The 22,444-nt window shown below is 40.4% G+C and overlaps 1 protein-coding gene across 1 annotated transcript; it reads left to right on the top strand.

Annotated features, from left to right (window-relative positions):
* Positions 1-1,961: 1,961 nt before the first annotated feature.
* On the top strand, positions 1,962-21,921 carry chs1 (chitin synthase 1; the record flags this gene model as incomplete). Its single annotated transcript, XM_079286175.1, has 34 exons — positions 1,962-2,008; positions 4,336-4,471; positions 5,383-5,568; positions 6,131-6,332; positions 6,850-7,010; positions 7,383-7,458; positions 7,891-8,009; positions 8,664-8,841; positions 9,074-9,170; positions 9,301-9,397; positions 9,899-10,020; positions 10,377-10,472; positions 10,734-10,898; positions 11,010-11,157; positions 11,805-11,870; positions 11,970-12,145; positions 12,229-12,287; positions 13,022-13,222; positions 13,344-13,512; positions 13,731-13,846; positions 14,575-14,754; positions 14,862-14,966; positions 15,108-15,225; positions 16,012-16,093; positions 16,179-16,405; positions 16,662-16,774; positions 16,937-17,018; positions 17,223-17,376; positions 17,582-17,686; positions 17,780-17,890; positions 18,682-18,819; positions 18,932-19,011; positions 19,393-19,459; positions 21,844-21,921. 34 exons carry the CDS (start codon positions 1,962-1,964, stop codon positions 21,919-21,921), a joined length of 4,257 nt encoding a protein of 1,418 aa, XP_079142301.1.
* Between the last annotated feature and the right edge of the window lie 523 nt (positions 21,922-22,444).

The following is a 22,444-nucleotide window of genomic DNA, read 5'->3' as shown; positions in this document are numbered from 1 at the left end:
TTTATTATTAGTATCATTTTTTAAATTTCTTTTTAATTTAAAAAGTCGTCATGTTTGTCTGTGTTTTTTCCCTTCTGTGGGCCACAATGGAAACAAGTGTTTTTCGCTTTTTTGTGTCACCCTGTATTTTTTAATGTATTTATTTGTATTATTTGTATTTTTATATTTATACATGTATTTACATTGTTTTATACAAATAAATCAAATCAAATCAAAATCCGCACCATGGAAGCTAAGACGCTGGTGACTGCGGGCGTAGCCGGTGCGGACTGCCGGGCAGACGTGGCTCCTGCTAGCCGTCTCCCTGCAGCCCCCGAGCAGCCGGGGTGCCGGGTGACTGCTCCCGGGAGCACAAAAGTACTTCAGTATCAAAAGTAATTTTCTGATATTAAATGTACTTAAGTATTGAAAGTATTGAAAGTATTGCTGTTAATAAAAAAGCAAAGGGTCAGAATTTTGAGAATTATGAACTTTATTCTTTTAAGTGCTGTGGCACCATGACCAAGGACATGGAGAAAGGCCTTGTAAACTCCTATGGGCCTGATTTGAACACAATAGGCAAAGGTTTTGCTCAAGCTGAATCTGCAATTGGGCGACTGCTACCATCATAACTCCATCTGATCATCCACAACATGACTCAGATATCAAAACATGATCAATACTAAAGCAGCAACCCAATCTGATTCGTAATTATCTTGATAAAGTAGTGTTATTGCTAATATTACTGTTTTTGTGTATTGTGTGAATTCCTAATCAATTTGTAGATCGATACTCTGAAAACAATTGAGAGAGAGAGAGAGAGCGAGAGAGCGAGAGAGAGAGCGAGAGAGAGAGAGCGAGAGAGAGAGAGAGAGAGAGAGCGAGAGAGAGAGAGAGAGAGAGAGAGAGAGCGAGAGAGAGAGAGCGAGAGAGAGAGAGAGAGAGAGAGAGAGCGAGAGCGAGCGAGAGAGAGAGCGAGAGAGAGAGAGAGAGAGAGAGAGAGCGAGAGAGAGCGAGAGAGAGAGCGAGAGAGAGAGCGAGAGAGAGAGCGAGAGAGCGAGAGAGAGAGCGAGAGAGAGAGAGAGAGAGAGCGAGAGAGAGAGAGAGAGAGAGAGAGAGAGAGAGAGAGAGAGGGAGAGAGAGACTGGAGGAGTCTGGCATCCACGTCTGTATGTGTGTTTCAGTGTAAATGACCCTTGTACCGTTTTATTGACACCCATAAAAACATCAGTGATAAACTTTGATTGGTCACGCCACACACACTGACACACACACACACACACACACACACACACACACACACATAAATCACGTACATTACTCATGTTGGGTGGTTACGGTATCTTATGCCCATGGTTACCTTTCAATATCTGTCAAACCTGCACACGCACTTTCTGGTTTGCATAACTTTCATAAAGTATGATCATCAGAACACACACGCACACACCTGGGGGGGCAGGACCTGACTGATACGGGTGTCTCCTCCTTAAGGTAGTGATAAACAGATGCAGACCGACAAAGGACTTTGACACAGTTGCTTTTCAGTGCACTTGACATATAGAAACTTTTCAAACCTTTCAACAGGTTTCATTCAAAACACTTTGAATGGAACCTGTTTCCTGTGGTTAGAAAGTTGCTGATATTTAAGCTTGGAGGACATTTTGTGAGCCGAGAGTGAGTGAGAAGAAATGCAGCTCAGGGTGGATTGCTGAAGACCTGCGGATAAAGATCTAACGGAAGAATATATCAAGGTAGATATCTTCAGTTTTCTTATGTAAACGTGATTCAAATGATCAATGCTGACCATGATTTAAAGAAAATATATTGTCTTTTAATCTATTTATTCTGTTATTTGCCGTGTTAATGTTTCATATTATACTGTCGGTAATCCATCGGGAAAAAAAAACTTCCTGTTTGAATATTTTTCCTCTTTGAAACAGATTCTACAGCGGCCGTCATAAGGAGTGGAGTAGACGCGCAAGATGGAGGAACTCCAATTCAGAGGAAAGAAAAGAGAGGGAAGGCACAGGTAAAGACTAACCCACCGGTGTGTCGCTCTTTGAAAGCTTAATTTCTGTTTTATTTACAGGGGATCATGAATTGAAGTTAAACACATATGTATGTATGTGTATATGTGGTCAGCAGCACACTGAGCCCAGCTACCAAAGTTGAATATTTAGCTGATCAGATATATATGTAATTGGGGGGAAATAACGTGTCTTGCAGACATTTTCTTTTTAGGCAGCAGAAATCCATCTTCTTCTTTGGGGGTCACAATAACATTTGTATTCTTTCTTGCATTCGGATTAATACTGGAAGCAACCTGGGCCGACACAAAAAGTAGTTCAACCAAAATGTCCGCATCCACATACAAGAGGGTGTGCTGACTATATGCTACAAGTGGTTACTTAGCAAACTAATGCACAGACCAAATGAGTTAGAAAGTAGTACTACAGTAGAACTACTACGCGTTTGTGGTGTGCGCAGCTGTCTGTGTAGGAGTTGTCTTCAGACATTGTAGAGATCACTGAAAACAAAGAAAGAGTTGGATCAAGGGAATGTTTTGTATACTCGTTTGATTCATAACTTAACTTATGAATCGATTATTACAATAGTTGAATGATTAAAATAGCTAAAGCTAGCCCTAACCGGCTATAACTAATAGATCACAACTTTAAAACACCACATCAAAGAAGCTGTATCCTGTCATCAAATTTGGTGAAAACTCATAAGTCATTTAAGATGAACCTCACTTAATGTCTGAATATCTCAGTCAGACTAATATCAGAAAAGGTACTGCACAAACTCATTTCCTTATTTGAGTGAGGACAGCGCAGGGAATCCTCTCACGAACAAAGCTACCGGAGGAAAGTTCATCAGGCCGTCACGCTCAACGGTTGTGTGATTGTCCGTGTTAGTCGGACTGATTGAGAGAGAAATGCGTTCAACACAGCATTCAGCCAGTCCACGTCCTCTCTGCAGGCACACCATCAAGATCTATCGACATCTGAGTCATTGCCAGGAGGTCAATAGTCAGCGAGATATTGGTGATGGATATTATCGTTAAGTTGATATATCATAACGTATTGTATTAGCAGGTTTCTATTTGGTATAAATTACAGTTTGAGGAAACAGTTCATTTCCCCTGTGCACTGCTGAGCTTCTCTTTATAGCTGTGGCTGATATCATCCCCACAGATACTGAGTGCTGTTAGGGGAACGCTGCTCCATTTAAAACGTTAAATACGCAGCACAGTTTTAATCACATTCTGCATGTTGGTGTCTCAGGTCAAAACAATCAGGGTTGTTTCTGTTTTTTTAAATAGACTTAATTTATGTTCTGCTATCCTCTATATAATGAGTACGTTTCAAAGGAAATCCACTTATATTCTCATCAACAAACAATGATTTTAAAAACTCTGAAGTTCAAAGAAGCAAATAATATGTGTGAAGAGATACCTGAAGTCTGAGAACACCAGTGAATGACTGCATTCAGTGTTATGTAACTGTGATGAGTTATATAAGTGTGTTGCAAGATCACCAGAGGGTTAACAATTCAAACGTAGGCAAGTTGAACCAATATGCTGTTCTGAGATGTGTACTGGCCCAGAATACAAAACACAGAACAACACTTAATTGTAATTTTGCGACAGCTGAAAGTTTATTTTTTTATCTTCTACAATCAGCAGCTTTTCATGGCTACTGATGATTGATATGTAGTGACTACTTATTTCTGTAGCCCATGAAAGAAGAGAGTGCGTCATCCTCATCTCCCAAACAGACTTTCTGCGTGGCTGTGGACTCGCTGGCATTTCTGATAGTTGTTATGGCAAAGATCACGAAGCGTTATCAATTCCAGGAAAACAAACCACACCCTGACAATTATTCTGCACTTGGCACTAATCGGGCAGCAGTGAGGGAAGGCACAGAGGTCCATCTGAAGACATAACCAGCGTCCAACTCACACACACCCTGATCATGACAGATAGCAAAATCGTCTGAATTGTCATCATTGTACGATAATAAACATCTTTATTTTGTCTCAATAGCTTCCTTGTGACAGGTCAACGCGTTCATCTTGTTTATGACTTGTCAAACCCTTCTTCATTGCCGCATCTTTACAGTCACTTTACTTTTTGACATCGTGACCTCCAGCTTTAGGGCACGACACAAGCACATTCAGGTTACACAGCATTCTGTTTTCTCTGTAATTAAAACATGTTTCAAAGTCCAGCATCGGTTTGTAATTCAATGGTTCCCCACTGGTGTTCTACCATCTTTGTCAAGTGACTTGGGATGGATTGTGGCCTTAATCCATGAGATAGCCGTAACGAATGTGTTGTCATGTGTGTCTCAGGGATACGTGGGATCCATTCCAGCTCAACCCAATCGGAGCTGAGAAGGAAAGTAAGAGAAGATGGTTCCAGCTCGCCCAGTACCTGGTGGCTGCCATCGTTGGTTTAGCCGTCTTGACCAGCGCCATCATTTCTAAGGTAGGATAATCTGTCTGTCTGTCTGTTAACGGTTATTCATCTCTTCATCGTGAGAAAGAAGCATCACCGTAGAGTCCCTGGCACTAAATGTGAAGCCTCGAGCTAGAATCGTTACAATCTTCTTTGATGAGAGTCTAAAAGGATGTTTCTTTCACAAACAGACTCTGAAAAATGTACATGTATGCCTTCTCACTATTAGGTTCAACCACCGTCTGATCTTTTCTGGCCTCAGCAAGAAAGCCTTTCAAATACATTGTTCTATTTTCATGGTCGATGTCTCTATCTGCAATGTGATGTATTACATGAAGCATTTATTTAGCATACTGAAGATAAGCATGAGAGTGCTCTGAATTGATTGGATTTGATCACTTGTCCATCAAATCTTTGGGATTTCTTCATTTGAGTTTCTGTAGGTACTATTGTTGCATATGCATTATGCGATTATTCAAATGCTTGTTGTATATACAGCTCTTGCTGGCAGCAGTGTTTGCAGCTCATTCTGTGTTTAATATTTTGGCAGGTGGAAAAGGTTGATGTTATATGAATTAAAACTTCATTTGAATATATGCTGTTGGTCTAAATGATGCCTGTCTTCAAATTGATTATTGTTCAACCTGATGAACTTCCTTATTGGTGCGAGTGCAATAAATGAAGGCGGTGTCCCATAAAGGTAATCAGGAAGTGGTTTCTACAGGTTATCGTCTCTATATTTACAGAATGGAAGTACTGCTACACACAGCACTTTACTGTTACAAAGGTTTTTAGGGTTTCTCTACAATCTCACTCGAAATAAAAAGAAAGATGAACATTCATTAATAAAACTAGTACATGACACACAACATATTGTTGCTTTACTTCTGCTATTGTGTCTCAGCTCTTCTTTAACACTCACTTGGTCTGTGCTCAACCAGGGCTCTCTCTTGGTGTTGTCAACCATGTCCAGTCCGACCTCCCTGCGCAGCCCAAAGGAGAAACAGTTCTACATGCTGATGCTGGTGTTCTGCCTGGTCTGCCCAAACTTCCTGGTGTTCCTGAAATCACTGTGGAGGTGTGCCTTCAAGAGCTTTGTACAACCCAACATGAAGACCATGGCATTTGTACGTATTTCTAAAGCATATTCATCTATTATACATTCTGCTTTGGTTGTAATTACAATGAATAAGATGGTGGAAAAATGTATATCATAAATCTTTGTTTACAATCTTACATGGTAAACAATATTACAAGGCTATTGCAGCAATATTTGTTTGCATTCATTATTTATGGCTGTGCTCGGCTGTTGAGATTATTAATCTTTATGAGGAAGACAATTCAGGGAATACTTTAGAATGGATCCACACTGTCGAATATTTAGCTGAACTTAATATTGAACGCCGCGATACACAACTTTTATAAACTCAAAGGTCAGTTTGTGCACATTGAGATTGACGCTTCTTGTGGTTTTCAAAACTCACTGCATGCAGGAAACAAACAAGTCCCTCATTGCCACTATTAACACATTCAATAACTCTAGGTGGCCGAGAGTTTGATTTCCTGATTATGATGATTTTCAAAAATGATGCATGTCAATCTATATCTTGACATTTTCACCACCAGATAGCCCCTAAAAATACTTTAAATATGTGAAGGTAATGATGTGTGCTTTTGTGTCCTTTCCAGATCTGTGCCATCGAGTCTCTGGTGTCTCTTGGCACTTCTATCCTGGTGCTAGTTGTAATGCCTCAGTTTGATGTGTTGACTAACCTCTTCATCAGCGGAGGAGTCTGCATTATTTCTGCCATTCTGCAGATAGTATACAGACTACAGAAAGAAAGATGGAAAATCCTGTTCCCAATCTGCTCCCTCATCCTCACAGTTGCTGGTAACTCTCTCTTCATGTTTGCTTTCTAAACCCAACACTCTGTCTGCCTGCCTCTTTTTTTAAACATGATATTTGTTTGATATTTTGCTACACAAGCTACTGAAGGTACAATGAATGTATGCTGCTTTCACATTGTAATAGTTCGAGGAATAAAGGCCGACACTGCTTTACGTAGTAACTGGCGATGGAAACAGAAGACCATTTGCTGTGATCTGCAGGCTGCTGACTTTCTGTTTTTCGCTGCTGAATCTGTTTGACATTCTGAATATATCCTTAAAAAGCAGATTGTAGACCATTCAGTCTGCTTCTCTCTGAAATTGGTTTTCAGTTTTTCCAAAACACTTCTACTCATTCAGGGAGTGCAGTCAGTGACAGTGAGTGTTGTGTTCCATGGTGGCTCTGGCAGCTTGACGGTGTCGCAGCGGGGGCAAGGCTTAGTGAAGGGTTCATTTGCTTGCATGATTGAGAATCAGAGCTACAAACTAACAGCTTAATTACTTCACTCACTAACCAACAGGTTACTGCCTCCTGGGAGTTGACTACTACGTCCGTGTATCATCATACGTGGATCTGCAGGGTGACGAGTGCTATATCTACATTGGAATTGGAATTTTCTCGTCACTCCTTGTCTCCCTCTGCTGGTGGGAAAACCCGCTGCAAGCTACTAATCGCATGCAGGTATAATGTTGTTCTATTATGTGCTTCTGTTGATCTTCACTGCACCGACCTTTAAACTTTTTTTATTTATTAATTTAAATCAGCCAACAAACTAGAATTCACCCCTGACATTAACTCCACTGCAGACTGCAATTTAGTTATTTAATAAGCTGAAATTCCCCACTGACATCGAGGCTTCAACATAAAATCTTATTTTAATTGTTGTAACTGTCATTTTGTGTAATTGTACTGCCCACCTGGCCAGCTGTGGCAGGTATGTCCCCACGTGTTCTGATAGAGCTTCTGTTTTGTGCCGTTTCTCGTGCATATTGATAAACAGTGTTGTTGACATGATCAGGGAGGCTTTTCTCATCTCTGTCTTTCTCCCTGCAGGAAACACTGTCAGAATTGGATGGTTTCAGGGACTTTGTGTTTGTCATCAGCAGCATTCTGAGGGTAATGGTGATAGGTAATTATCTGCCATCAATGTCTGGATCAAGAGGATGCTCTTGAATTGTATCATGAATAACAACATCACTGTGTGTTGCCGAGTTTTCTCATCATCTCACTCAAACAAACAGATTTCTGTTAGAGGTGCAGATGGTTTGCAGAGGAAGTTCTCCAGCTGTGATGAAGTCTTCACTTGTTTTTCAATGTTGTCGGGCGATGCCGTCTATTCTCCTCAACAAAACACTTCTATCCCTTTCTATACAACAGATCATTTTCTTACGCTTACTTGAATTTCAAATCAAATTTCAAATTCACTCTATTTCATGTGTACCTATCAGAACACACAGTGCTCTTTCATATTGTACTTATGTAGGCTATATTAAAACATACTTATATGTAGTTTTATGAGATTGTCTCTTTTACATCAGTGATAGCGCGTGTTCTGTTGCAGGAGCGGTATACCTGTTCTACCATGTGCTGATTGTGAAGTCCATCATCTGGTCAGACTTTAACCTGCAGGGTGAGGACTGGGAATTGGTGCAAATAGGACTGGTGATGTTCTTCTTACAGGTAAGTGGGAGGAAGACAGCAAAACAAACAGATGGGCGCTATAGGTATACATGGACTATGTGAGTCATGTGTCCCTTTGGGATCTTTCCACTTTAAAGATCTGCAGCTCGTCTTTAGGTGCTAAATGGTCACATGTCTTTTTTCTACATCGAATGAAGGTTTTGCACAAGTCAAATTTAAGAAAAGTGTAACCGTAAAAAGAAAAAACGTGTTTGAGCTCATGCAATATTTAGAGGTTTAAACTTTTGAAAGAAGAAATGTATACAATACTGACGGACCAGTGCAGCAGACAAAAATGCATATCAATTTCAACATCTGATAAAAGCAGGTGCACAATCTCTGACACTGCTTTGGTGAAGGGACACACTCTTCTAATCGCCTGTTATTTCTAACTTGATTTGACCCGTTCGTCTCTGAACGGCCTCCTGATATAATATGTATCCTTTACATTCATTTCCTGTTCTAATCTAGACAAAGGACTTTACAACTTTTAAGATCGACTAATATGTCCCCCGTTGATTCTTAATAATTCCTTCAGGTTTAACTCAATCGGAAATCAGAATCAGATCTTACTGGCACTCATTTACAAGTGTAATCTAAAGTAACCTGCTACATTGAAAAATAGAATTTCTATTCCTTTACTTCCTGTCTCAGGCCTTCTGCTCAGCGGCCTGCCACTGGTTCGGGGTGGTGGCCTGTAAGATTCATGCAGTCAGGATGAGCTTTGCGCTGCCGGTATGTTGCACAGGACCTGCAGTGCTGCTGTTGGCACTGATACTTTTCATAACACAGGCGAAGACTTTGGACGGAGCAGAGCACGGGAGCATCACAGGTGTGTTTATCCTTCCAACACTTTGAGAATTGATTGCGCTCCGCTTAAATGTACTTTTGTGTGACGTTAGTTTAATTGAATTATTTTAGTCATGCATCAGAATGTTGAAACATGTGCCTTCCTATAGTCATGTTGTGAAATGCATACTTCCCTTAAAGCTGTGTGTGATAAGAGTAAGAAACATAATTTCACTTATTACCAATTTCCTAAAACGTTAAGCTTTCCATTGCAGAGTTTTGTGAAAGCTTGCCCTACTTGAGTCATAAGAACACAACCCCTGTGGTTGTACTGGAAATCACAAGAAGCATTTGTCGAACGTCACTCAACAGGTACGTTCGTGTGTTTAAGCGATGTCCTGAAATGACCTATCATGCAAAGTAACATATGTACAGCAATCTATACACACATTCAATCTATGTATATTTTTCCCAAAATAATTATGGACTATTTGATTGACAGCTACTACTTGCAATGGCCTTTTGGAATGCTGGCACTGGAGGGAGTGTGTATGTGGTCGGGCTTCGTCGCGTGTACCTACTATGTGTGGAAGATCAAGGTATCGATACAAACACACACACACACACACGCACACACACACACACACACAGACGTCCATACCCTTCATTCAGGATAAGCTCCTTAAAGAGTCAGTTCACCCAAATGACGAAGAGACATCCGTCTTTCTGACAGATTTCACCTGCCGCCTCGAAACGACGGCGGTGAATGGAATTTCCTTTGTGTTGCTTACAGCATTGAAAAAATATATTTGACCAAAGTCAGCAGCAACATCTCTCCGCAGAACAAATGTCAATGTTAACCTTGATGAGCCAAAGAACAGTGTTCATTGGAACCACTATTTTACGAGTTCTAGCAGCACAAAATGTAGGCACCTATCTGCATGGCGAGATAGCAGTGAGTCAATGAGTCCTGAGTTAGTTTCAAGCATCCATGTCATCTAAAGCTACATTCCAACATTACACGGCACAATTTACTTCTTATATTAATGTGAAGCAGAAAGACGTGGAGCTCAATGCCTCTATGGTTCACCGTGTCTCAGGTCCAGCGTATCGAGAGAACCTCCCAGCTCTTTGTTCGTCGACTCTATGAATCTGCTTTCATCGACCTGTCGCTGCTGCTCAACACCAAGATGAAGGTGGCACGAGCCCAAAACCAAGAGAGGTGAGAGGGTTTCTCTGCTTATTTTTATTTTTATTTTATTGTGGTCATATTTTAAGCAGGTAAATCAAACATCATATGAGGGTGATAATTGTGTGCGGATGCAGTATAAGTACAGATATCCCTTATCCCACGGCATAATGAATTTAAAGTATGTCTTCATGAGTAGATTAGCTTCTGAAGCATACTTTTGGAGATTTTGATATCTCTGTGTGATGATGCACACAGACATTGTTGTGATGATGATTTAGAATCAACAGACTGTTGAGCGATGTGCATGGTCACAACATGAAATGTTTAAAGCTTCTGTTGAAAACCTCTCCTCTCCCTTCCCTTCTCCCCTCTTCTCTCCCTCACAGCCACGACGATATGCAGAACTGTGTGATCTATCTTTGTGCCACCATGTGGCATGAGACCTATGAAGAAATGCTTAAAATTCTCACCTCTAAGTTCAGGTTAGAGACACTGTCACCGCAGACACCAGGTATCAAATACACAACATGGGTTTCATTCCTGTCTCACAGCCCTTTAAAGAGCTAGTGAACAGCAACTAAAACTTGTTTTTATTCACCTCCACCGGTTGAACTTCTCACCTCGCTGCAGTGATGCAGAAGTGTACTCCGAGGTGTATCAGTACACTTTGTACAACAGAAGTAGCCACTTGAGTAAATCGGCTTTTGCAGTATTGATAAGGTTGTTTGTTGTTGTTGTTTCAGGCTGGACCGCTACCGAGGTGATCCAAAGGAGAACCATAAGGACTGTTTTGACTTTGAGTGTCACATTTATGTAGATGATGCCTACATGACTGAAAAGGACACAGGAAAGAGGCTGGTTAACTCCTACGTCACTGACTTGATCCATGTTGTCATAGAGGTTTATAGGTGAGATTATCCATTGATCTATTGATACTCTCTATTTTTAAATGTATCCATCTGTGCATCCATCCATCTATCCATCTTCCTAACCATCCTTCTATCCATCCATCCATCCAGGGTGTTTACCAACAAAGAACCCGATAATGTGTCGATCTTTGAAACCCCCTACGGTGGCAGGCTGATGTTTGTCATGCCAGAAGGCAACATGCTCTATATTCATCTAAAAGACAAAACTCTCATCAGGAACAAGAAAAGATGGTCCCAGGTATGGTGTCGGCGTGGTGTTTTTGTCCTAAAGTTGTCACGGTACTCGACGTTATCCGGTGGCCAACAGTAAAAGACTTGGACCAGCTCGTTCCCAGTTAGAACTGCATGGGAATGACTGAGGGCATTACTAAAAGAAATGTCCGAGACCTCTAATGTAGTGCTCAGTGCCCAGTAATCTCTGAAGAACAGACACAATTTAAGAAAATGTAATTTATTCACTTCTCATACACACTGTATGGCTGTCATACCCTAAATCCACATCAGCAAAACCAGTGACCAGTTGTCAAGAAATGGTCAAAGGGCACCACATTTTCCCAGAGTCCAAAGTATTGTCTTGTTTGTTGTCAAATTGCTTGTTTTGTCCGAAGCCCAAAAGATTTTGAAATTATTTTCTTGACAAATTACTGAAATACTTAATCAATTATCAGAATCGTAATCGTTCTCTGTGATGTAATTAGCTATACCGTCTTGTCTATTTGCATTACGGCTCCTTTCAACACAATTTCATCATGTTACCTCATGTTACCATCATGAACCAAATGAGTAATTGACAAGTTACCTGTGTTAAAGGTTTTGGGGAACAAATACACAATTTAAATTGCACCTATGTCTTTAAGAGCCGGTCTTACTGTTTATGACCTTCAGATCATGTATATGTACTATCTACTCGGCTGGAAGGGCTACATCGTCAAGAACCCTCAGAAGATCACAGTAAGACTTCTCTATTTTGTGTAAAAAGTGTACATCTTACTATTTTGACAGTATGCGTATAAAATATTTCAATGTGTAAAATATCTGTGTTTATTCCAGCGCCAGAATAACCCATGCAGAGAGAGCATGGTCTCCATGTATGGAGAGATTTATCTGTTGCCTCAGCACGACAATGACTACAAGAGGAAGTGCATCTCAGATGAGAACACCTACATCCTGGCTCTGGACGGAGACACAGACTTCCAACCTAAAGCTGTGATTCTGCTTGTAGACAGGTCAACCATTGTTTTTTCCCAGTCATTACTGTATATAAACCCTTTTTAAACATAGTGATTAAAAAGACTATTTTCATTGACAGGTTGAGGATGTACAAAGCCGTCGGTGCAGTATGCGGTAGAATCCATCCTACTGGAATGGGTAAGTAGACATTGTAATGACCTTTTTTTGCAGACGGTATCGTACTTTGATTTTACTTTAAGCTGCTTGTCCTGTGCAGCTGGAACGTGGAGCCAGTGCTGAGTAACCACTGTAGTTTACACTGGATCCATTCAACACAGTGGGGCATAGCAAAGTGTCTGCTGGCCAGGATTTGTAACAGTTGTGGGGGGGAAAGCCACCCAAATCCATGCCATTAAATGGCAAATATAACAAAGTCATGGGATGGATTATTTAAACAGCGTATTTTTCATTCGTATCTTGCAAATATTATTCAGGACTTCATGATTTGGTTTTTCAAGTGGGAACTTCTTGACATAGTATAGTTATTACATGTAAAAGCTTATTTTTGTTGCAGTAATCAAAAGGTGTTACCCTAAAAAAAAAGGGTAGATGATCATATAATCCCATATTAATATCCCAGCACTGGTGCTTTCTGGGTTTAATTCCCTCCGCATACAGTCAAAAATGAAGTAAGATGGGTTATATGAAGCTAATTTGTCTCAAGGTAGGAGTAGGGTTGTAAAGTATACACACGACATTATGCTGAGATAGACTCCAGCTTCCATAACCCTCAACCCGACTGAGTGCAAAGAAGTCATCTAAGAAATGAGCATTTGTGAAGGATTGTCTCTCATTTATTTCCTTCTTTTATTTGATGATTAATTTGTCTCTGTGAATCTCTGTGGCCATCTCCTTTCCTGCTGCCCTGCCAGGTCCCATGGTGTGGTACCAGAAGTTTGAGTATGCAGTGGGCCATTGGCTACAGAAGACATCAGAGCACGTGTTTGGCTCCGTGCTGTGCAGTCCAGGATGTTTCAGTCTGTTTCGAGGATCATCCTTAATGGATGACAATGTATTGAAGAAATACACAACTACTGCAACCAGAGCTTCGGAATATGTGCAATATGACCAAGGTCGGTTGGGAGGAGCACCAACCATTTTTACCTCGCTGAATTTAGTCTCTTTAACATTATTTTTTGACTGTTCACGTCCATCTCTCTTCTGTGTCTCGCGTGTGCATGTGTGTGTGTCTAGGGGAGGATCGCTGGTTGTGTACTTTGTTACTGCAACAAGGGTGGCGTGTCGAATACAACGCTGCATCAGATGCATACACCAACTCACCACAAGAGTTTAAAGAGTTTTACAACCAGAGGAGACGATGGGGACCATCTACACTGGCTAATACACTGGACCTTCTGCACAGGTTAGGGTTACCTATTACTACTGCTGTTAGGATTATCATCAATATTTAAAGTGGAGTTCACGTCCTTAGCATAGCACTTTCTAACTCACCTGATTTAGTTCCCGTGTTGCAGAGTGATATCTACAGGCTATACATCTATAATGAGCCATTTACTATAACACTATGACATGTGCATTGTATCGTTATAACACTTTCTGTTGTTCGGACTTAAATCTCAGTGGTCCAGAGACGGTGAAGAGAAACTCGTCCATCTCCAGGCTTTACATCTACTACCAGATGTTCACCGTTGGTTCCTCTATCCTTGGTCCAGCCTCTGTGACCCTCATGATAGCAGGTAGGTTCAGGTTTACTTTAATACGCTACAAGCCCTTCCTTTTGGGGGTTGTCAAACGACTGCAGTGGAGCAAACATGTTCTTCTCTTCTCCCACTCTGTCCCTGCATCTCTCATCTCCATTTCTTTACCCGTATCATATGCATCAATTAGGTCACAGTCTTTCTGCATTTATATGAACTTAAAACTGAAAATAATGTTATTGATGTTATGCTCTGGAAGTGTAGTTGTTCATAGATAGCAAGTTAGGGCTGGGAGATATGGAGGAAATCAAATATTACAATATGTTTGACCAAATACCTTGATAGCGATATTACGAAAATATTGTGGGTTTGACTGTTGATGCTTTCACAAAACATTTACACAAAACGATTTTTGATAAATAATCACCAGAAATGTGATATAATGACTAAGCAAATCAAAAGACAACACTTGTGCTATATTACGATATCCAAAATCTAAGAGACGATATCGCTATAATTTCGATATATTGCCCAGCCCTCAAACAAGTTACGAGTTACGCTAGCCTACTCGTGTATTGTGTGTCATTTCTTGTCATTCTGATTAGTTGGTTTGTAAATATGGATCGTGGGAACTGTGACGATGTCGTCACAGAACAGTAACATTTATGATCAGAATCTTTTACTCGGACAGTTTTTTTTGGTTACATTTTCATTTTCCATCTACCCGTCTCTGTTGTCCCCCCCCCCCCCCCGTCTTTTCTTGCCAGGTGCTTTCCAATTTGTCTTCAAACTCGCTGGTACAGACTCCATCATCATCGCAAGTGCTCCTCCTGTGTTCTACGTCATCGTCTGTTTTGTAGCCAAGTCTAATACCCAGATAACCATTGCTGCCATTATGAGTATTCTGTATGCGTTCCTCATGACTGCATCCTTCTTTTCCATCATCGGTGGGTAAAAACTCTTTGTGACCTCGTACTTCTTTTTCAAATTATGATTGAGTAAATGATTTAAAACCCTTAAATTCTCACACACACACGTCTCGTTCTGCTTTTAGGGGACATGGTGATTCAGGGCACCTTCCTGACCCCCACTGGCTTGTTTTTGGTTGCAATGGCAATCATGTATGCAGTGACAGCCATGCTACACCCAGAGGAATGGTGTATGGTTATATTATTTTAATCATCATTCTCACATTTGTAACGATCATTATTCACTATGATGTTAACAGTGTTATGCTGTGTTATATCCTGTTGTGTAAACAGCTTTATGTTCAGTTATGTTATGTAGTCTTCTCTTCCAGCATTGATCATCTACGGTCTGATGTATTTCATCTGTATCCCCAGTGGATACCTCCTACTGACCATCTACTCACTGGTTAACATGCACATTGTGACATGGGGCACAAGGGAAACCAACAAGTAATGGACCAATCTTCTGATTACTTCATTCTTAATTTGCAATGATATTAAGCAAAGACAAGCAGCCCGCAATCCCCCTAACTTTCAAATCTAGTCATCCGTTGATCTAAAGCCAATCTACCGGACGACCTGATTACCTGACTTGTGACTTCAGAACTAACGGTGTTAGTTGTGACAGTGAAGACAACTGTCAGGAGGAATGTAAAACACTGTTGTAGACAAAGGAGTATTTCCTGCTCGTAGCACAGGCTGCAATGATAGAGACTGTAATCAATTCATTCAATATTACAAAATATTACAAACTCCAAAGAGGGAAGAATTCTCCCCGAATATCAACATACTAAATATACAGATGTATACAGAAATAATTTCATCAATCAACCTCCATTTATCTGGCATTCATACGCTAATAGAGAAGAACACAGAAATATGAAAAACATGAAACGGGAAAAAAAGGAAATATGGGTTTACGTCAAAGATAATTAACCTCGACTTGTGCACTCAAAGAAAAATATCTCATTTTAAAAAGCAAGACACAAAACATTACAATGATGTAGAATTTAATATGATGATGAAATCCATCCAGTCATCCACTCATTTTCTGCTGCTTATCCGGTTTGGGTCATAGTGGGAGCAGGCTATTGTTGCCCAATGACTCGCGTATCCATAATACAGATCAGTGGAGTTTATTTATGCTGATCTGCATTCTTAATAATCACTGTATCTGTCTGTATATTAATGAGAGTATGTCTGTTCTCACTGTCTATCATTCTGTTTGTCTGTCAGGGGAGAAGGAGAAAAGAAGAAGAACCATAACATGCTGTGTGACAGAAACTGTACACTTTGCTGCTGGGACATGAAGTTACAGGTACTGTTCCCAAACAGCCACAGGCAACACTTCCACGGCATGAATAGAAGGACAGATGTATTAATGCTATCCTGTTGCTTTACAGATAACACAGGAAACAGAGAATCTGATGCTTCGACAGGTGACAGGCCAGACTGCACAGCAAGCGCCTCCCCTTCCTATCACCAACCAGGACTCATTGATTCAACAGATGGAGCCTGAAGCCAAAGTTGATACAAACACAGAAAAAGCTGTGAAGGGAACTAAGAACCCTCAAACTGACAAACACAATGGGATGGAAGGAAAAGGCAATGACACTGTTTCCTACAGCAGGTATTCATTTCTCTTTTCTTTCTTCTCTTTTTCTATTGTTTGTCAATAATCTATTCCGTCACCAAATATTTCAGTCAATCAGCCATCAGCAACCTGTACTGCCATACAGTTAATCAGCTGTCACTCGTGAGATTATTAACACTGCCATGCATACAAACTCACCACTACATACTGCTGACTTGTGACAAAGGCAAATACACACTTGTATTGAATCAATACTCAACATTCACAAAAATATGTGTGTGCCTGTGTGTAGTGATGACAGTGTCAACAAAAAAAGCATATCACCAAGTGTATACGAAGATGACGTTGAGGAGGATGATGACTTAATGATTGCTGACCCAGACGAAACAGAGCTTCCCGTCAGCGGTGAGAAGCACTTTCACAGTGTATTTTATTTCCTAAATAGTATGTATTCTGTATGTACGCAAAACATAGTATGTATAGCATACTATCATGACGTTAATGTGTGTGTGTGTGTGTGTGTGTGTGTGTGTGTGTGTGTGTGTGTGTGTGTGTGTGTGTGTGTAGACTGGGTAATGCCGGTGAAAGCAGAATTTTTGAAGAAGCTGACTTATGCCAACATGAAGAGAAATCTACAGGAACAAATACGGTAAATAATCAACATTAAGGAGAGAAATGTACAATGTTTGTATGTCCTTTATCACAAAGGCTTTTGTCACAATGTCCACAAAGACTGTGGCAATGTTTGCACGAAGTGAACATTGAATTTAACTGAAAACAAATGAATAAACTTCTTTGTGTCCACTGCAATTGTAGAATAAGAGTTTTGTTTTTGTGGATTCTTTGTCCACAGATACACACTCCGTAACAAAAATGAGGATGACGTGTGTGAGGAGTTGGTCTTAATGTTAACAGACACTCTTAACGGAGAGCTAAGTGGAGTGGGGCCTGAAGATGTTCTGTCAGAAAGCCAGCTGGAGGAGTTAGAATATGCCCTGGAAGAGCATGTAATAACAATAACACATTAACTGTTCATTACAATGTATAATTGTATTATATCACATTCAAATGCTTCCATTTCACGGCTTCTATATTGTCGCAATCTCGGACTGTATAATGAAGCCAGAAATGTAAACTTAAAAAAAACAATAAAAGAAGAAGATGAATTATGGATGATCACTGAATCACTAATGGACTTCCTGTGTCTCACAGTCTCGGCGTATCCTCAGAACCAGTCAAATGGAGAAACTGGAGAAAAGAGTAACCGCAGCGATCAAGAAAACACTCACCGCCCCGCAAGTGCAAAAACTTGATGAGGTAAGACGCCGATTCAACCCCTGGCTCTGTGAGAAGAAACACCTCACAGGTATGAAGTCAGGTGTGTAAATACATATTTGTGTGTGTTTCTAGGGTGAGCAGGACTTCTGGAACAAGCTACTTGAGCGCTACTTGGAGCCTATTGTTGACACCAAAGCACATCTGGAGGAAGTCACCAGAGAACTAAAGTCACTACGCAACAAGGTCAGATATCTTTAATTGTTTGTGCAAATGTGTCGCTTTTTTTGTTTGTGCCATGAATTCTGGTCTTGTGGACATACAGTATATGTAATAATGATACGTCGAGCGCCACAGCTGATTTATATCACGCTGGAATTAGAATTAGCTGACGTTGTTATGCTGGGCTCAGACTACACAAGTTATAAAATCATAATTTTGATATCGGGTTGATTCACAGAGACACGTAGAAACTTCACGTTCTTCTCTCTAATGTCAAACATGCACACTGTGCATGTGTGTGTCACTCTGCCAGGGGGGGGGGGTCCATGCAATAATTTGCTATGAATTATAAAATTGTGCTGTAGCATTAAAAAGTGCATATCTACAGATGGGGACCAGTTCCACCCACAAAACAAACATATTGTGTCCATTACTCCCACAGTCCCACTCACGCTAGCTTTGGGCCAGAAACTCTGATATCAGTCCGTCACTCGCTCTAATGCAAACACTCCAATCAAACAAGTCTGAAGTAACAGACTGAATTACTATCATGTGGTATGCAACACTGCCATGATTAATTGTTATGATGTGTATCGAGCTTTCTGCCAATTGATACATGTTTCTGTTTATCAATATGAAACAGGTCTGAAGTATTTAGATTGAAAGGTTTTAGGATACAAATAGTTCCAATGGCATTTAAGGGTACAAATGGTAGTAAGCATATGCTTACTGTTATTAATGTTGACTGTTGACATGTTATTAATAACTGGTATGAAGACTTCAAAGTATCATGAAATTCTCCTTCCTTCCCAAAGGCTGTGTTCCTGTATTTCATCATCAACGTGCTGTGGGTGGTTGCTACCTTCTTCCTGCAGGCCATTGGAACTGATGTCCTCAGCATCAAGATCCCGAAATACTTTCCGAACGGAACTCTATCTGATATACCCCTTCAGGTTGGGACAGACAGACAGACAGACATACTTGATGCATCTTTTTGAATGTGTGTCACTACTGCTGTAACTCCTGCTCAAAGTAATCACCATTACTGTCATTTTGTGTTGATAGGTGGAGCCTGTGAGTTTGATGTTCCTGTTGTCTTTTGCTATTCTTCTTATCATCCAGTTTCTGGCCATGTTATATCACAGGTACACAAACACACAAACACACTTCTGTATGTGCCGCACACCCACTACATTGTCATTCATATTCCATTTTTACTTTTTTGCGGCTGTAATATCAGACTTGTATTTGACAGCCTCGCAGCTCACTCACAATCTGAGCCTGAAAATGTCCGAGCTTTCAGATACTGGAGGTTTGATTGTGTGGCAAAGAAATACCAAAGCTATTAACTGGTATTAAATGTTTTCCTGCACCATGAGCAGGACATTTCTTATTCATAGATACCTGCCTTTCTGGAAAATTAGAATTAATGCTGTTTTTCTTGGAACTACTGTACATCCATTTCCTATTATTCCTATTCCAATACTTTCTACGTGTGTTTGATCTTTGTGCCTCTCTGTTTGCAGAGTCTACACTCTGATCCATGTGGTGTCCTATCGCAGCTCAGAGAAAGACTACAAACTGAAAGAATATGTAAGTAACCACACTCAAAACGCACACAAATTAGAATGCGACGGTCTAATTTGACACGCGCAGATTTCAAAATGAACCGAAAATATTTTAACGCTTCTCAACGGGTGGGCTTGAAATGTGCCTGGAAAGGCCCAGAGTGAGAGTGGCTCGTGGTTCCATGTGTGAGCTTCACAGCGCCCCTCTTCACATGGACATAGTGCTTACTGTACCCATACCAATAGCGTGGATCGATAAACATGAAATGGAACTGATTTGTTCCGTGAGACTGGTGAGTGATGGCCGTAAAAGTCCCGCATTTAAATTTGACAAAAAGTAAAAGTTTAAAAAGTATATTTAAAGTACCAAAAGTAAAAGTATGTATTGTGCAGAATGGCCCATTTCAGAGTACCATATAAAATAATATCATTGGATTATTGATGCATTAATGTTTTCATCACCTTAATGCTGCAGCTGGTAAAGGGGGCGCTAATAATACATATAACTTTAGCCTAACGTTCTTTTTGCTTTTAAAGTTCACCAGACATGCATTTTACTTTATAACGTACAAAATGTACATTATTACACACCACACTAAACCACATTCTCCAGTTTTTACAAAGGGAGGATGGTGTTATGACAACAAAATGATGTGATATACATGATTAACGCATGTTTAATCGATGGAAAACACTTGTATGGGCTGAATTGCAACACTTTTAATCTAGTTGCAAATAAAGGGTTAGGGTTAGACTTTTACAGCATATATATTTCATGAATTGGTAAATTCTGGTATTCTGCCAACTAATGAATTGAGCAGCAGGAGATTCCACACTTGATTTTCTGTCGCGCCAAGAAAAATGTTCATGCCCCACCGCCCCAACAAAATTGGAACAAAATGGTCCATGTTGAATTTTTATTCAAAAATTCTGCATTTCCCCCTGCGCCGCACCTGTAATACCACCGCGCCCCACAGTTTGAGAACCACTGGGCTACAGACAGGCACGAATCACCCAGTCAAACAGTGGACTTGACACCTATACGATGTCAAACTGCAGAAGCCTTGAGCATGATGGCACACAAACAGCTCAACCCTTTACAAGCGATATGCCAAGACAACTGTATAACTGTTACAACAGTGAAGTTACGTTCATTCAGAGGACGTGTTTGACTCACCTGCCGGTGTTTGAAGAAGACCGCTGTGTGTCCAGGTGTTTCCTCGCTGTACTTCTTGTCTGATACATTGTGTACAAGTATTTCCTTCCATGTGCTCCGACTTCTTCGTCTTTGTTTACTCCGGCGTAACCTTTAGTTGCAGTTTCATTTAAACGAATTTGCTAATTTTCTAAACTTTAATTGGGGCGAAAGAGGCCACAGACAGTCGCCTCCCTTCACATTATTCACCCGTGTCTTGGCGCTCACTCGGTTTCCCAGTGGCGTGAAGTTCCTAATTAAGGCACGTGAACTTCACCCGCGTTAGTTTCTGCCGGTAGACACAATCGCCTCTAACAGTGTAATACCATCTGTCACCACACAAGCTCATCGATATTTACCGCACATTGTAATCCAGGGGGCGCTGTTTCGCTAATTCTAAGAAACTTAATGGAAAAAAAGCTGTGGGAAAAATTGATTGAATGGAAAACTGAGAATATTCAATGAACATCTGACAATTGAGAATGACACTGAAAATATGACATTTAAAAAAAGTTTTGAAGATTGATTCATAATTAATCCCAACGAGAGTTTTAACCACTGAATATACAATTCCATAATTTTGTTTCGTGGTCTCCAACCTGGGAAATCAGGCCCTCCACAAAGGTTCATGACATAAAGATTTTTCTTTTTAAATCGGACTCTTAACACAAACAACAGCTGTCAGATGAGACGAAAAAGTACAATATCTATCTCTAATGACTAAATCTACTTTGGTACATTCCACTGATGTAATGTCAGCTACTTTCCACCTGCAGTTCCTGGGCAGGTAGGCACAAGACTACAAAATACAATAGGTACCGAATTATACGTATATATTTGTAATATTACGTTTCAAAAAGCATCATTTGGAGGGCTGTAGTGTTCAAGTTTTACAACGCTCAAATCTTCTGCAGACAAAGGTTTTGACTCAGTATTTTAACTATATTTTTCAACAATCAAAATGTGTGCTGATTGGACGCCCCAGTAGTTCACCTGGTAGAGAATGTGCACCATGAGTCAAGGGCAAGGCTGGGTCCTTACCGCAGACGCCCATGTTTGATGATTGTTCTTTTTTGATGATTGATTTGTGATCGTAAAAAAGCTAGATGCAACAAACATGGCCAAGAAAAATGTGTAACATTTAAAGCCAGAGAAACTCTCAGTTAGGATAAGTCCCTTCATTTACATGTCTTTTTTTGTGTGTCACCTTGGAGGATGATGAGGAGGATGATGGCTTGACTCTGGAGAACCACAGCGCCAAGGGACTTGAGTTTACCAGTGATGACCTGTAGACCATAACAACCAACTGGGACCAGTGAAACCCAGCCACCGGCACACATTGGCATCCCCAGTGCCAACACTAAATACAGGGGATGTTAATGATTGAACAGTATAGAGTCCTTGCAGACATGCCATGTCTTAATCTTGGTGTCACAGGAAATTATCTCATCTTCAGCTATTCTGCAGCAGCTGTTTTGCCTCCAAGCAAGTGGCACAGGGGAAATCATTTATAACAGATTAAATAGGCTTTGTTCAACTTAAACTGAGTAATTGTTAAGATGTGAGCTCATGTTCTACATAATGGGTTCTTAGATGGTCGTGTTTTCTAACAATCAAGTGTTTTGTTTGAATGTATCTGCTCTTAAGACTTATATTGTTATTGTATTTGAAGTGTGGTTGAATGCATCAGGTCCTGATCCAAATCCAGGGTCTGAAGATAGACAGTGTTATGTGGTACAGAGTGCATCTCATTGAAGGCTACAATCATTTAGGCAGATTTGAAAAAAATCCTTGTAGAGGACACACAACCTCATC

Source organism: Melanostigma gelatinosum (genome assembly GCF_949748355.1).
Source record: "Melanostigma gelatinosum genome assembly, chromosome: 2".
In the NCBI taxonomy this organism is placed as follows: Eukaryota; Metazoa; Chordata; class Actinopteri; order Perciformes; family Zoarcidae; genus Melanostigma; species Melanostigma gelatinosum.
This window is presented reverse-complemented; position numbering and strand designations above follow the sequence as displayed.